Raw genomic sequence first — 16,920 nt, 5'->3', positions numbered from 1 at the left:
TACTCCAAGACCAGGATAGGGAACCTGTGATTTAGGCTAATAATCACACGGAGTGTGAGTGCCACTTTTGTTTACAGAAGTACATATTAGAATTAAAGTATTCACTAAATAGTCACATTATGGAATTTGATGCCAGAATTAATCAGATAACCATTTTTTAACATTTAAAAAGTCTAAAGGTCTACAGGAAACATCTGTGTTCTGATTACACCCATGTTTAATGGTTTATAATGATTTTATCTGCTTGATATTTACATGAAATTATTCAACAGTTCTATCAATGGATAGATCCTTGAAAATCAGAATCTTTATTCATTTAAAAAAAAAACAGTATTCATTCAAATTCTTAAAATGATTTCACAAAAACATGTACGCAAGATGTTCTTATCGATTAATCTCAAAGCAGATATTTTAGTATTTTAGTACGCATTCTTAATGTTACTCAAATACATATTTGAAAGACGCATCAACATTTAAGATAAGATAAGATAATACTTTATTAATCCCCAGATGGAGAAATTAGGGATTTGGGGGATTAGGGATTAGGGATTTTACCTGAGTCACTTTGTTTAAGTAACAGTATTTATTTTAAGTGAGGTTCACCCCCTCAGTAATATAGGCTCACTGATTCACTCTTTCTTTCTATTCGTCTCTCTGCTTATTTATGTTTATTTAGATCTCAAGATCTTATTCTGTATACATTCAGTGTTGTGACCCAGTTCAGGAGTCATCCAGTTTACAGAATCCAAATGCATACATAAATGACTCATACCCAACGAACACAATATCCATGTTATTGAATAAGACTGTGGCAGAGATGTTACACCAAAGAAATATCTTGTTCCTTCCTGTTTATGTACTCAGCAGTCTCACTGCTATGTCCATGTCCTCATAGACTGACCACACGCCATCTTGTAGATTTACAGATCTGACCTTGTGCTGAGGTTTTGTGTGCTGACCTCAGTAGCTCTGGCATGATTATGGGGTACTGTGTGTGTGTGTGTGTGTGTGAGTGTGGATATGTGGGTTTTGGGGAGTGGGTGGGGGGTTACCATGGTCAAGGTTAAATTCCGCCTAAACTCCTATTTGCATTCTTGGCTCTAAAGCTCCTCATAAGTGCCCGGTAATTGGGAGAAGGTTTGTGGCTAAGACAGGGAAACGGAGCGTAAAAGAGAAACATCCGCTTCAGCTCTGGATCCGGGAGAGAAACTTCACTCTGGGGCGAAATCAGCCTTGCGCCAGTCGACTGCACCCTACACCGAGGGCCAGGCTTTCCAGTTGGCAAAGTTCATTGCATTCTCATCTTTATCATAAAAGGGGTTAAATGAAATGGGTGACAAAAGCATACAAGTTTGATATCCTTACTGCTTCAGTGTCTAGCTGTGAAATGTCATTACAGATAGGCCAAGATCTCCGCTGGAATGACAATCGAACGGCCCTTGCTAACCCATGTGCTTAAAGAGTTCTCACACTTTTGGAGGTGGTGGGGGGGAAGGGGGTAGAGTGAGTAGAGAACATTCCTTAATCTAAATGAAAGGGATTTGGCCATTGTTCGGTGGGTTTTGAGGAAGCACTGGGGAAATGAGCAACACTCTCTTCCAATTATGAAAGAAAATGTTCAATTAAAATGTAAATCTGAAGACTAAATGATATCAGTCCTGGGTTTGTGACTGTTTTCCTGCATGTCCATGATGGAAAGCTGGCCAGACAATCGTATCAGAAATTCCCATCAGAAAAAAAAAAAAAAAAAAGCCTGGTTTTGCACTTTGGTTTTTCACAGTAAAGTGATTAGGTGCCACACAGAGGTGTATTCTTTCAAATTCAAATTAAAACGAATCCACACCCACGTTGCGATCTGATGCTGGCGTACGAATCTCTGATGGAGAAGTGGGCGGGACGGTTTTCCTCGCGTCGTGCTATTTGGAAGCTGCTCCAGCATCTGGCATTGTGAAATTGAGTATTACTGCTGATTGCTTAACTGGGGTGGCACTGTTTGATTCAGCTGTGTTGTGTTTGCGTGAGAAAGGGAAGAAAATGAGAAAAGAGGGAACAGGAGACAGAGCTAGGGTGCTGTGTGGAAAAGAGGGGTGAAGGATGCCCAGATGACTCATGGGCTTTGGTTGATCTTCGCCATCACGCTTTCTCCAGGCCTCAGCTGTAGTGCATTAGGCAAATTTCCTACTTCTTGGGGGGAAACACTGTGCTCTGCTTTCACTGGTGAATCCCTGGCTTCATCATGGAGCTCATATACACATGGTCTTCAGGTGTGAGGGGTCAGTGAAACCTTAAAGTCACACACGCACATTGGTACAGACAGTGTATAAATAGTGGGAGAAAATCTAAGAATGAGTTTAGGTTAGCAGAATATTTTCTAAACATTACACATGTAAGAACCTTTGATTCAAAGAATATATACTGTGTGTATACTGTATACAGAAAAAGAAAAGTCCTCTCACTGAACAAGTTTCACAGACATTTGACGAACAGAAATGGAATAATGAGTCCCTGAACAAAGGGGGGGTCAATATTAAAAGGAATAGTCAGTATCTGGTGGCCTCCAGCTGCTTTAAGTACTACAGTGCATCTCATCCTCATGGACTGCACCAGCGTCGTCAGTTCTTCCTGTGAGATTTTACTCCACTCTTCCACCAAGGCATCTACAAGTTCTCTATCACGTCTGGTGGTACACATGGTTACATGTAATGTTGCACTGCAAGGACGATCAGCTGTCCTTCCTGTCTCCCTGTAGCACTGTCTTATGTGTATAACATTACAGACATTGTAGTTTATTGCTCTGGCCGCATGTAGCAGGTCTATGGCATGTTCACGCAGGTGAGCAGGAACCCTGGACATCTTTCTTCTGGTGTTTTTCAGAGCTAGTAGAAAGGTCTCTTTAGTGTCCTAAGTTATTGTAACTGTGACCTTAATCGCCTACCGCCTGTAAACTGTTCGTGTCTTGAGGACTGATCCACAGGTGCATGTGCAATAATTGTTTATGGTTTATTGAACAAGCATGAAAAACATCGTTTAAACCCTTTCCAATAAAGATAGATCTGTAAATCTTATTAAAATTATATCTAAAATACATTCTCCTGAAAAAAACTGAAGTTTCTTTATATATATATATATATATATATATATATATATATATATATATATATATGTGTGTGTGTGTGTGTGTGTGTGTGTGTGTGTGTGTGTGTGTGTGTGTGTGTGTGTGTATATGTATTATATATATATATATATTTTATCTTTATATATATATAAAGAAACTTTTTTTTCATAAAGAATATAAAGAAACATATATAAAGAAACAGTTTTTTTCAGGAGAATGTATTTTAGGTATAATTTTAATAATTTTTATATATATATATATATATATATATATATATATATATATATATATATATATATATATATATATATATATATATATAATGCCGCTGCAACATTTGTAGCTGTAGGAACATCACCAGGCACACATTGCAAGAACATTTTTCTCAGAATATCACAGTCTAACCGGTTGAATTTTTAATGAATCTTATCTGCTAGATGGATAACGTGTCATTTATGCATTCACGTATTCATATTTCCTAAACAGATGCTTAGTCATGTTATTGAATGACCAGGATATCTTTATCACACTCCAAAGCACTTTTTATAGAAATGCATAGAAATTGTTGGCTTAGATTCAGGATTGCATGTTACCAGCACAAGGGTTTACAACAAACAGTCCAAAATTTTAAATTATAATCCACAAAACAGGCAAAAGGTCACTCTCTGCAAACAGACTGTTATAGGTAAGGCAAGAGCAAATGAAAAACGAATAGGGCATACACTGAGACACACAAACAGTGAGAAGGCTCGATAATGCTCAGAGTGACGCTGGCAAGACGAAAGCTTTATGCGAAAGCTAGTGAGCACCGAATAGTAGATATACAGTGCACAATTGATTAGCTGATAAGGTGGAACTGGTAGATTAACAGCTCGGTGAGGATGGGCTGGGATGTGACGATCCACTCTGTCTTCCAATAAAAAACTTTCGACCATCAATACGTGTTCTTCCTTTTCAAGATTTTCAGCAAATCTTAACTCTTTTTTTTTTTACCAGAAGCCAAAAAAAAAGAATGTTTTGAGGGTGTCCATGTTCAGCATTGAATTAATTTGTGATGTTGCACTCCACAGTAGTGGTTAATGGCTCATATGAAAGGAGACACTCAGGGCTTTAAGAATTTGCAGTCATCTTTACCTAGCCTACTAGGTTTAAATGTTATAATAAGTAAATATTTTATTGTGCCAGTTGTTTAAGGTGTTTTACTATGAAAAAGAAAAGCTTTAGTAGTTGTGCTGCCTGTTTTATCTCTGTTCCAGTGTTATTGTGGAGCGGTGTGAATTGTTTGCCCAGCAGGGGGCTCACACCCCTCCCCTTTCCTATCACCCTGCTCACCTGCAGCCAAACACAGACACAATACTCTACACACAGAAACCCAACAGTGTCCTGACTAATCTTATAATAGACTTGTGTGTAAAATAATTAATTTATTTATAGTGATTGAAAATGTCAGATGAATCAATTTCAGAATAGAATGCCAGTGTACTGTGAGAAAGGGTTAAACAGTATTGAAGTCCAGTCCTGAAGACTCACTTAAGACCCTCACCAGATCCAGGCCTTTTTTTTTTCAGCAAAACCTGTACCTGTATCTCTTTACCCGCGTACTTTTAGCTTGAGCAACGTGTTCAAACTGGGAAACTCACCAAGTGCACTAATAATAACTGGACGATGTACTAAAACCAAAAAGCAGACAAATCAACAGTCAGCGCCTGCTGTAAATAGCAAAAGATGTAGAGCTGCCTGACAGTGCTGTAGTTATATGTCTCACACACACAGTGAAAAAAATTGCACACAGTGAGAACATTTTGAATGCAAATGCGGAGCAAAGAATATTTGGGTTTTAAAATAGCTCCATTCTGAATGGTTCGATGACATAAGGTACTGCACTGTGACTTTTCATATTCTGATTTGTCCTATTACAGTTTCTCAAAAATCAGGTGCTACATATTCAAGTACATAGTCTAGATTAGTATACAGCAGGGGTTCTCAAATATTTTGCAACCACACTACCTTTAACTGTGGAAAAAAAAATAATAATTCACAAGCCCCTTCAGGACAAATTTATTTTATGAACATAATCAAACTATTCAAATGTTAGGCTCATTATTTTAAATTAAATCTGTACATGGCTTTTTTATTGGTGCCCTAGAGCTTTGTTTAATCCTGAACTTTCCATTGATAGAAGCCTTTACGTCTAAGTTGACATTATTTTTAATGATGTTTGGATTGAACCCATTCATTTCAACTGACCAGTCAAACAGGCTAAATACTATAGGAGCATAATAATAAATGAAAATAGATTTGAGTTAAGATTTCCGCTACTGTAATAATATAAAGGCATCACAGACCCCCTGGCTATGCGTCACAGAGCCCCTTTCGAGAGCATCTGGTAGATTGCGGTGTACGGTACACCATTTGAGATATGGTTTGTAAAATTAGAACATGCCACATTGAATTTGTCAGCCATGTTTAAATAAGGCAAGTCATATCATGGCAGTAGATGATTTCATACACTGATGATCTAATCTCCAAATTGTGTTCCTCACTGGCGAGATCTCTGACTGTGTGGCTCTTGATTAACAGGTGGAGCTCTCAGACAGCACCTCCCACACCATCACAGACGCTTACGTGGGGAAGGAGTACATCATCCAACTAGCTGCTAAGGACATGGAGATCGGCACTTGGAGTGACTGGAGCGTAGCTGTGCACGCAACACCCTGGACAGAGGAACCCAAACCCATCACCTCCACCACAGAGGCAGACTTGCCCATAGGTAAGCTCATCAGAGTTCCCACTGTGCAGTGTATTACCACTTGGCCCATTTTTTCATCAAAGTCGAAGGAATGATCTGAAGAAAAGTAGCAACAAACCTTAGCCGCTAAATTAGATTTGTGGAAATTGTTACAAATTCAAATTGCTCCGATCATGAGACCATGCTGTGCCGTCCAACTTTTTATAATCGACACAGCACTGCAATGTCAGACTGCCTCCTGCTGGAACACAGGGCCGGTACACATCAAAAACATGTTCACATGGCTAAGAGTGCCAAACGTATTCTTATTAAGGGTTGTACTGGAGAATTAACTAGGTGGACCTGAAGCTTTAACATAGTACCTTTTATAGCAATTTTATAATGAGATGTCATAAAAATGTGTTTCTGGTAGAGCAGAAGAAGATGTAAGGGATATTAAAAATAATCTGTAGACTTTGATTAAAAATAAATAAATAAATAAAAGATTTAGCATCAATCAAAGCTACACTCTCAGAGAAAAAAAGTACTAAATTATACTCTTCCTTGTAAGTAGGGTGCCACATACAAATGTACAATTTTTTTTTTTTTTTTTTTTTTTTGTATCTTTAGTAAGTATTGTTTATTTGGAAAGGTGTTTGTAGGGTACCTTTAAAGCAGCAGCAGCAAAGAGTTTTAATCCCTTTAATTCAGCCCACCAAATGGATTAGCATCTTTGTTTTAGATTAAAATTGCCTTCTGTACTGGAATTGAATTGAAATATCTAGAATGATATCTCTGTTATTCAATTAGGGGGCAAAATAGAGCAATAAACTCAGGGGCATAAATTCAGCTACTGACAAAATAGGCCAATATGCTAATATGCAATATAAATTTCAGATTAATACTGATAAATTAACACATATAAGAGGAATTTAATATAATCAGTCTGACAAACTGATTTTTTTTTTTTTTGTCTGGTATGCGTGACACTTAGTCCACTAAGTGTAATGTTCCCCTTTGAAAAACATGCACCTTTGATGATACCACACCAGTGACAAGATAGTTACAGTTCAGAACTTTTTTTTTTCCCTGAAACATGAATAGTCTATTTTTTTCTGGGTGTTTAATACTCCAAGCCAGACCGTGTGTGTTACCAAACTATGTTCAGTAACACTTTACAGTAACAGTACATGAATAATCATGCACTAATACCTGAATTAATACTTACATAAATTTTAACTAATAATGAGTTAAGGCATGTACTAATGAACCACAAACTAATGAAGAGTCTTAAGAAATCCTGCGTGAATAACGTCCACCTTAAGTATATGTTAGCACATTTGTTAGTTAATATATTATTTGAATTAATGTAGGGGTAAATTAAATCACACATGCTCTATACGAAAGAATATGAAATAAATGTGCTAAGTTTCAAATTGTATATATAATTTGCTATGTGCAGCTGTGTACACAAACATAGAAAGATGCACAAACTACTGTATTCGTGATTAGTACATGCCTTAACTCATCATCGGATCATAAGTAAGTATTAATTCAGGTATTAGTGCATGATTATTCATGTACTGTTACTATAAAGTGTTACCCTATGTTCTAGTCTGACAGTGTCAGACTCATAACTCACCGAGAAATGCTGTTCGTGCTATTTTTATAGTATGTCACTGAGGAAGGTGTTGAATTGACACTCGCATGCTAAAAGCGTCCAGTATTCTGTATGTAGTGTCTCAATTTTGTAGTCCGACCCGTAGACTGGTTTTAACTGGATACGTCTGTGTGTGACAGAGTCGACCTACCAGCATGTCAGTCAAAACTCCATACAAAACTCCATACAAATGCACCTTCATGACTACAGAGAGCTGATGTTTCTGCACATCCTAAAACTGATGCAGTGATTAAAGAAATGCTGGTTTTTCATTGTAATGTTGATGGTTTCAGTCTCATCTAGCAGATAAGAGACTTCTAGACGCAGTAGAAGACACAGCAAACACTGCGACGCTGTTCAACGCAGTTAAAAAAAAATAGCATTGACAACTCGATCACTGTTATTAGAGGTAATATGTGGGTACTCCTCTTCAGCAGACAGTATTGAATTTCTCCCACTTTGGAAAGGCAGAGTATTTCATTCAAGCTATAGTTGAGAAGTGGGAGACACTTAGAAAGTCTGCAGAACTGTCCATTTTTTTTATAAATCGCTGTCAGAGGCTATCCTCTCAAAGTGCCGTTGTTTTGTTTCGGGGTTTTTTTTTTGTTTGTTTTTTTTCTCCAGGTTTCTCCATATCCTGGATTTAATCTGCTTTATGCAGTATAATGCTATTGATTGCACTCATTTATTTAGTTATAGTGACTTTGTTGCTATGAGGGATTTGTATTTGCTCATGAGGAAGTGTTATGTTGTTCATGTACACCATGAAAATAACACAACAAGCAAACAATATTAAGTAAGGAATAAAACTGTTACTGTTAGTAATAAGGAAAAACACGTGTTCTATTCCCCTTATACTACAGCAATTTGCCAACAGTTATATTTTCATTAATCAAATAATTATACATTTTTATACTTTTATAGTTTTGTTTAATGTTGCGGAACATCCACGAAACAAGTTAGTTCCTGTTATCACCTATCTTAGTTCCTGTCTGTCGTTTTTCTCTTTCATAAAGCTAATAAGACAAAAACAGTTCAACTGGCCATTTTACTAAGAAGCTGCAAAGCGTTCCTTAAAATTTACTACAGCTTTACCTGTAACTGTTACAAAGCACTGACACTGGACACTTCTTCCGTAAATGTTAAATCAACATCTCCTTACAGAAAACTTTACTATATCAACAATCACAATGGGAAAAAAAAGTGTGGAGTGTTGTTCCTACAATTCCTTGTATGAGTTGTTACTATAGAAACAATATTGTATTAAAAGTGCACATTATTATAAACCTGACAGCTGGAGCTATTGTCAGAGCTGCTTTTAGTAAAATAATAATGTGATAAAAATAATATAGAAATAATAAAAGTGTGCTGTGCTTGCATATGAAATTAATCATTTTTGCTTGCGTATGAAATAAATCAGTTTTCCAGCCATGCAGCATGGTATGAAAACCACTATATGAGTAGAGAAACATAATTCCACTGTTGTTGTTGTTGTTGGGTTTTTTTTCCCCCTGTATATATAGATATGTTGTGTCTTCATAATGAATACTGTTTATTATATATTTTTCATTAAGACCTTACTAAAACTAGATATTCTGCTTCCTTATAACTGGCTACATTCTAGGATTATCACAGCAGTCGTGCAAGGCCACGTCTAGTCAATTCTGTCACACAGAGGAGCAGTCTATTGAAATAACCTCTATTATTACTATCATTTTTATTGTTATTTCCTCGCAGCTAGAAAAGCTTATCTGAGTTGACCTTCCCAAACAAACTGCTGCTTGTAATTGTTGCTTGTAATTGTTCTAGTAATAAAAATTATGGAATTGTGATCTCTCTGTAGAGACCACGCCATCTGCTGCCCCACCCTCACCTAGGCCCAGAGTGGGTGGTGCTACAGGAGGATGCAATGTCCTCCTCTGCTCATCCCATATCCTCCTGGCGTGTGTTCTGCTGTCCATGATGTGGTATGTACCAGTGTCTTCTGTCAGATCTACCTTATTTCAAATCCTAGAGGTATCCTGTATTACTCACATGGAATGTACAGTAACACTTTAATTGAATAGCTCAATATAAAGACAGCAACAGGTCAGGTGACCATGATTCAACCTGTCGAGTCATTTTTTGTGTCACATATCAACACCTGATATTTTTAATACATATTCCATACTGTCAAGACAGTCAACTTGTTCTTAGTGCTATCATGTATAAAATCTAGTGTAATTGTTATTTTGCTGAAAATTCTTGATGCGGGGTGGCACAGTAGTAGGCAGCAGATACCATTAATGGCTCACAGCTTCAGGGTTCCCAGTTTGATGCTGACCTCAGGTTGCTGGCTGTGAGTTTCACATATTCTCTCCAAGTCCACATGGCTTTACTCCAGGTTCTCTATTTTCTTCCTGCCTCCCAAACATGCTGGTGGCTGGATTGGATACACCCCTAGGTGTGAGTATGTATGCACATGCTGTCTGTGATGGACTGGTGGTAAGGATAGGTTTCAGGGCGTATTCCCATCGTGTGTTAGTTGGATAGACTTCAGGGCGTATTCCCATCCTGTGATAGTGGGATAGATTTCAGGGTTTATTCTATACCAGGATCGCCAGGATAGCCTCCGGGTTGTTTTCTCACCCAATGTTTACTGGATAGGCTCCAGGGTGTGTTCCCAACTAGGGTTCCTAGGATAGCTTCCAGGTTGTATTCCCAAAAAGTTTTACCGGAATAGGCTGCAAGCTGTATTCCCACCCTGTTTTCCTATGATAGGCTTCTGGGTGTTTTCCCACCCAGTGTTAGCTGGATAGACTCCAGGTTGTATTCCCAAACAAGGTTCCCAGGATAGGCTTCTGATTTACCTTGACCCTGACAAAGATAGTTTATAACTGAAGTTTTATAACTGAAGATGAAAGTATGTTCACAAAAGGTTGAAAATCAGTTGATAGGTTGGTTGTTAATAGTTTACGAAGCAGACTATGTTATTAAAGTGTTCCTGGCTGATGGATGATGCAGTAATCGATAATAAAACTATGCAACATTTCTCTGACTCCCACATTCTGTGCTTTCAGAAATCATGTCTGAAATCCAAAGCAATGGATATCACAGACTTACCCTGCATTCCAATACTGTTTTCCAATTACTGCAATCTTATCGACTTGCCCTTGCCATCTCCCCTAGAGGCAATGCCTTATTGCCAAATTATGGGCTGTTTCAATACGTTAATAGGCCCCTTTTGATGGCTGGTTGATCGAGTCAACAAAAATGTAGACTTCAAAATACTTTTTTTTTTTTTTTTTGCCGTGTTCTCCTTCTATGTAAGACAGATTACATAATTTAATTTATTTTCAAGCATAGTTAGCAAGTACATCAAATCACTGCATTGTTCCTGCTGCAAGCGGTCATGTCATGTAGAATAAACACGCTTTAGAGCTGTGAGGATGATGAGGTCTTTATATTGGAATTTCAGCTAGTGCTGTCCATAGAGACACCCACAAGTCCTCGTTAGGACATGTACAAGTCATCCGGTCCCAAGACTCACAAAGGGCAGCCTAATCCACAGACCCAAGATCAGTAAATGTGATCGATCCTCAATAGCCATTAGTTGACAGGCCAGCCAAGTAACAAGCAGAAGATTCATTATGTAGGCATACAGTACACATGTTTACAGTGTGCTTATTCACCCAGAACTCAGTATAATGGTATAATGAGCACTGCCCTAATTAAAGCCCTCTCATGCATAGGATCAGGAGCCTGTGGCTCTGCAGAAAGACTGAGGCATGAAGCTATGTCACCTTCTAGCTTGAGTGACTTTGATCTGCTTCAAGGTGGCTGGAAGTCTTATAGGAGAATCTTTACTCCTTATGGTATCAGGAAGTTGATAGCTAGCTTAGTCTGCAAGACTGAGATTTAATTGGTCAGTCATTAAAGGTCTGAGAAAGGCATGGAATCAGCATCACAGCTGCCTGTCTACCAAATCCAGATTCAGGCAGAGAGAATTTGGATGTGGATCTATTTTTCCCCCTTCTCACAGCAGGCTATGGTAAGACACTGCTGAGGCCACTGCACAACTGTCTTTGTGGAAGTGCTGGGATGTGAAAGCAGGGTTAGTGTTTGGATCATTAAGTCTTGTAAGATCAAATCCCGGCTTTGTCTAAGCTTTGAGGTTCTCCTGCTGTTAGCCAACAGGGCCCCTGATCCTTGCCGTATGCCAGCCTGAAGGTGAGCAGTTTTTTTTTTAGAATTCTACTAAGTTAATGTGGCATTTGCCCAAGTTCTCTCCAAGTGACTTACAGTCAATTTGACCAAAATTTTGGGGAGGTTTTAGCTTTGCTGTCACTGATTCCCTCTTGGTGTTGCAGTTCCTATGGCAACAACTTCCATGTGTTCATGTTTTTGTTTTGGTCCTGTCTCTGCCCCATCTTGTCACTGGCATACAGTATTACCTAATTGTGTGTAGATATTTTTTTTTTCTTTTATTAGTTCTTGATTTCCTTGCCCTTTTATACTCTGTTGTGTTGGTCAAATGTTGCAAAGTCCTATAAGGCTTTTGTATCTTTTTCTGTATTCTGGTTTCCCTGTTTATATTCTCGCTTGTTCTTCAGTTTATAATTATGCATTAACCTTATTTGCTTAGTTGCCTGAATGTATAGGTATTTATTGACTAAAACGTTTAGTTGAGTAAGAATGTTAGTGTTTTTCATTAATTAATTGTAGATTATATATATATATATATATATATATATATATATATATATATATATATATATATATATATATATATATATATATATATATATATATATATACAACAATAATAAAACAATTAACATCCATGGATTGCATTCTGCCTTCTTGAATTAAACATTACATTTGACAAAAACACTATACTTTTAGTTCACTTTTAGTCATTTGGTTACTAGACTTAGTCTAGATTGAATTGCTGAAAACAATATCAATTTTAGGCAGCTAAAACCAAACCATTTTTAGTAAATACATGCTTATTACACGAAGACAGGGTTTGGATGCAAGTGCAGGGTTTTATTGAATGAAAAGTCCAAACCAAAATCAAGGTCAGCAGACAGGCAAAGTATCAAGCGATTCACAGACAGATTTAACTAGGCTAGGCTAGGCAGAACTCAATAAACAAAACAGACAATGTCAATACTGGGAAAGTGTCTACACAAACAAAAGGCTCAGTAACATCACAAGTGAAATGTTAGCCGAGACACTTCGCAAGAATTCAGTGACAGTCTGGATTATTTATTTGGTTTCGATTAGAAGTCTGGGGAATTGCAATAAGGTGAGTTTGGAGTTAGGTGTTTGGCTAAGGATTCTAGAAAATGGAGTTTGTGTGGAGTAAAGTGTCAGTGTTTTGGTTTTTTCCCCCCTGAGATTTCCCAATTATATTATTCTAAATTTCCAAAACTAAAATGCATGAATTTTGCATATTTTAATTCCCTCTTATGGAATGCTAGAATCAAGGTCAGAGATTAGCATGTTTCCCTTGCCCCTCCGGTGTTGGTGGTTCAAATCACACATCTGTTCTGTGTGCGTGGAGCTTGCATGTTCGCCCCTTGATTCAGGGGCTTCCCCCAGGTACTCCGTTTTCCACTCGCAGTCCAAAGGCATGTGTTGTAGGCTGATTGGAATTTCCAAATTATCTTTAGTGGGTAAATGTGTGTGATTGTGCCCTATGATGAGTTGGCACCCCACCCAGGGTGTCCTCCAACTTGTGCCCTGAGTTCCCTGGGATAGAAAAAAAAAACTTCCTAATGATCTCTTTGGCTTCTTTGCTTCTGATGAAGTTGTAGAGGGCTCTGTACTCTCTGTAGGACTTTCCCTGCGAACTGCCGCTGCTGACTCCATCATTGTTTTCACTTTCTCCTGAATGGTGGGTACACGGTGTGCAGAAATGTATGTTGTTTAAAATCTGGGATCAACAAAACTGTCTGAGTCCAGTAAGTCTTCTGTGATGGGGCTGCGTACTTCCCTTTAAGGTACTCAAGGATGCTGGTTTTGATTGTTTTGGTCAGCTCCGTGTCATCTTCCTCCTCAGCCAGCACTCGTGAATTGAGGATGTGTAGGATAGGCTTCACAAATGAAATGGTCACATACTCTTATCCTGACAGGGCATCTGTGAACTCCATCAATGGGGAGAGAGCTTTGTTGACAGTCTCTAAGACAGCCAGGTCAGCCCAAGATAGAACAAGGTGCCTTGATTTTTTTTTTGTATTATCAGCGAGGACCTGTGTGATGGCTTTCTTTTGCTCAAGGACCCTTGCAGTAATCATTTGCATTGATCCCCATCTTGGGGAAACATGCCGTTTTCAATGATAGGAAAAAGCACTGACTATGTTTTTGCACACCCTCATTGCCCGCGCCACACGTCGATCTTCCATTCCATTTTCTGAAATAAACACACACGCCAAAAAATATATATATATCTATGATTATATTATTGATGGTTTCACTTATATCCGAAGCTTTTACAGCAATTGTAGCAAAATGAATGAGAGGAGAAATGCCTCATAAACTACATCAATAATATCAGATTAATAACACTTCTAGAGCTGTTTGTTTATTTATTTATTTATTTATTTATTTATTTCTGCTCTAATGAGGACTCAGTGTAGCATTTTGTTACATTGTAATGTGAAGTTTATATTGTAACATTGTAATATCAAGCACATTGTAACATTAAGAAAGGTGCTATAGGAACAGTTTTTTTATTGTTGTCACAGTATTTATTTAGTGGGCTGAAGGAAAATATTATTTTATACAGCACCTTTTTAAACACATGTAACAAAGTGCTTAACAAGAACATCAGCACAGAAAAGAAAAGGAGAATAAAAAACACAAGTCATATAAAACATATAGACATTATCATTTATGACACATACAACAAACACAGAAAGAATATAGCAGCCAGTCACCAACCAGTTAGATTATTGAATATTATAGCATTGTGTGTGTTTAGCTGATGTGCACTTACTGATTGCAAGGTGCAGCCGGTGTCCAAAACACTGCTGCCGTGTCCATCTATTGAGCTGTGCAGCTTTGATAACATTAGCGCCATTGTCTGTCGTAATGGCCACGAGGTTCTCTTCCGTGTCTTCCCACGCAGAAAGCATATCTCTCAGGTCCTGTGGAATCATCTCTGACATGTGATCGCCTGGAAAATATGCTGTCTCAAGGCATCTGTTGTGCTGCTTCCATTCATCGTCAATTTAGTGCAGAGTAAGGCTCAAGTATGGGTCCATCGTCCTACTTGAGCAGAGATCAGATGTGGCTGCAAAGTGCTTCATGTTTGTACATGTTGGGCAGCACAGTTTGGGAAAAATATGGTGGCGATGGCACAGTGTATGTTCTGTCAAGAGTTTTAACGAGGTGTTGAAACCCACTGCGTTCCAATGTAGCTATGGGAGACATATCCTTCGCAATGTAGTAACAACTGGCGTCAGTTATTTCTTTCCATCTTCTTGAATCCTTTTCGTATTGTGTAGCATTGTAAATGCTTGTGTCATCGACACCTGCTTTGTGGAGGCACTTGTTGCTGGGCGCTTATCAGTCTCTCAAATTTATTTTGAGCCATGCACTGTTCATATTCAGTAATGTGATTGTACTCCGAGTGTTGAAAAAGATTGGTGGTATTACCTTTGGTCGTTGAAACGGTTTTTCTGCAGTGTTTACATATGACGTCATTTTGTTCGGCGTCTTTTTTACTGAAGCCAAAATGCGTCCAAACGACGAACACTGCGTTTTTCTCTGGTACGAGTTGCTCAGTTGACTCGGTGTTTGAGTTCGCCTCCGTGTTGCTTCCATGTCGCTGACTGGACGTAGCGGAGTCACGTGACTACACATGCGGTAGTATGTTTTTAAGGGGAAAGTAGTAAAAGGGTTTAAAAAAAAAAAAAAAAAAAAAACGAAATAAACGCTGGTTATAGGTTCTGAATTTCGGTTTCGATTACTTTTCGATTAATCGTCCAGCCCTACTCCATACATAATTAAAACCAGGTATAGCTAGATCAGTTGTGTTGAAGCAATAAAAACAACAAAATATATAAAGGTTTTTCCAAGACCAGGGTTTGGAACAACTATGCTAATTAAAATCCTGCCTCGCCATATGTCATATTTGTTTGCATTCTTGTCGTTGTGTTTTTAAGAAAACGTGTTTGTAGAAGCTCATTTCCTTCAGCAATATTGCAACCTGTAATCGAGTCAGAGTTTTCAGTCTTGCTCTTAAATTTAAACGTGCTCCTGAAGAGATTATATTATCACATGTTAAATTATTCACTGAATCATAAATGAAATGCTTAAAACCGGCTGCAATTATGTTAAGTGTCATGTTTCCTGCTGCATACAGAGGAACTGATCAGCTTGCACAAACACCTCAGATGAAATGTGTGTGTCAGAGAAGCTCAGATTCTGATATAAGATATGATCGGTACACAAGGTCTAGCAAATTTGTGCAATTAAAGAGTGACTAGTGTAACATGCACAACCAAACTGTGAAAAGTTCAGTCACAACCAGTATTGGAGAAGCTATACGTTACCATTGTAACTCAAACTATAAGATACCCTGATTTAAAATAGCCATGCTACGGCTATACCATGTTCCCTGGGATAGGCTCCAGGCTCCCCCGCAACCCTGTGTAGGATAAGCGGTATGGAAAATGGATGGATGGATGGATACATACTACTTCAGTAATTACTCATGTGGATGGCAAAAATGTTGCTTTCATTTTTCTGCATTTTTTTTCTTGATAGAGAAGTCTTAGCTTGCTAACTCATTTATACAAGCTTGTTGTTGATTTTAACCTGAAGCTCACCTCTCTCTCTCTCTCTCTCTCTCTCTCTCTCTCTCTCTCTCTCTCTCTCTCTCTCTCTCTCTTTCTCTTTTTTTGCAGATGTTTATAATTCATTCCTGTGGAAAGTCTTCTAGTTCTATTTTGCACATCTAAATGGATATCGTGCATTGATAATTTAATTCGTTTTTTTTTTTTTTTCTCTCTCACAAAAAGAAAAAAAAATAGTAAGATTAATAAATGATGACATTAAGGACGGAAGGGGGAAAAACGAACTGAAATGCATCACGGGCAGCGTGGCTGAAGGTGGAGTGAGTGCAGGCACGGGACTCTGTACCCCAGGGAAGCTAAACATATGGGGATACGTGAGTCAACAGGCTTCTGTCTCACAGTAGCACAACAATGAAAAAACAGACAAACAAACAAGCAAAGCATCCATCCTTCTTTCCCCTTTGACTTTTTTTCAAACAAATCATAGCCTTTTTTTGATGTTTTGCACACACTGGAGGTACGATGGTGGTACGAGCTCAACCTTTGTGTGTCATGAAATTCAGCAGCATACAGCTACCTGTTCATGCCAAAGACGTGGAGATTTCTCTTTCCCACGATCCTTAGCTTCCCC

At 38.2% G+C, this 16,920-nt stretch overlaps 1 protein-coding gene across 1 annotated transcript in view; it reads left to right on the top strand.

The window, feature by feature from the left end:
• Positions 1 to 16,920, top strand: part of cntfr (ciliary neurotrophic factor receptor) — a 184,198-nt gene that overhangs the window by 167,007 nt on the left and 271 nt on the right. The window contains exons 7-9 of the mRNA XM_017489980.3: positions 5,696 to 5,885; positions 9,347 to 9,470; positions 16,401 to 16,920. The exon at positions 16,401 to 16,920 is cut by the window's right edge and continues 271 nt beyond it. Of these exons, the coding sequence (XP_017345469.2) occupies positions 5,696 to 5,885; positions 9,347 to 9,470; position 16,401 (315 nt within the window). The 3' untranslated portion in view covers positions 16,402 to 16,920. The remainder of the gene's footprint in view (positions 1 to 5,695; positions 5,886 to 9,346; positions 9,471 to 16,400) is intronic.

This window comes from Ictalurus punctatus, chromosome 16 (genome assembly GCF_001660625.3).
Source record: "Ictalurus punctatus breed USDA103 chromosome 16, Coco_2.0, whole genome shotgun sequence".
In the NCBI taxonomy this organism is placed as follows: Eukaryota; Metazoa; Chordata; class Actinopteri; order Siluriformes; family Ictaluridae; genus Ictalurus; species Ictalurus punctatus.
Note: the sequence above shows the minus strand (reverse complement) of the source record. Positions and strands in the feature narration are given on the sequence as shown.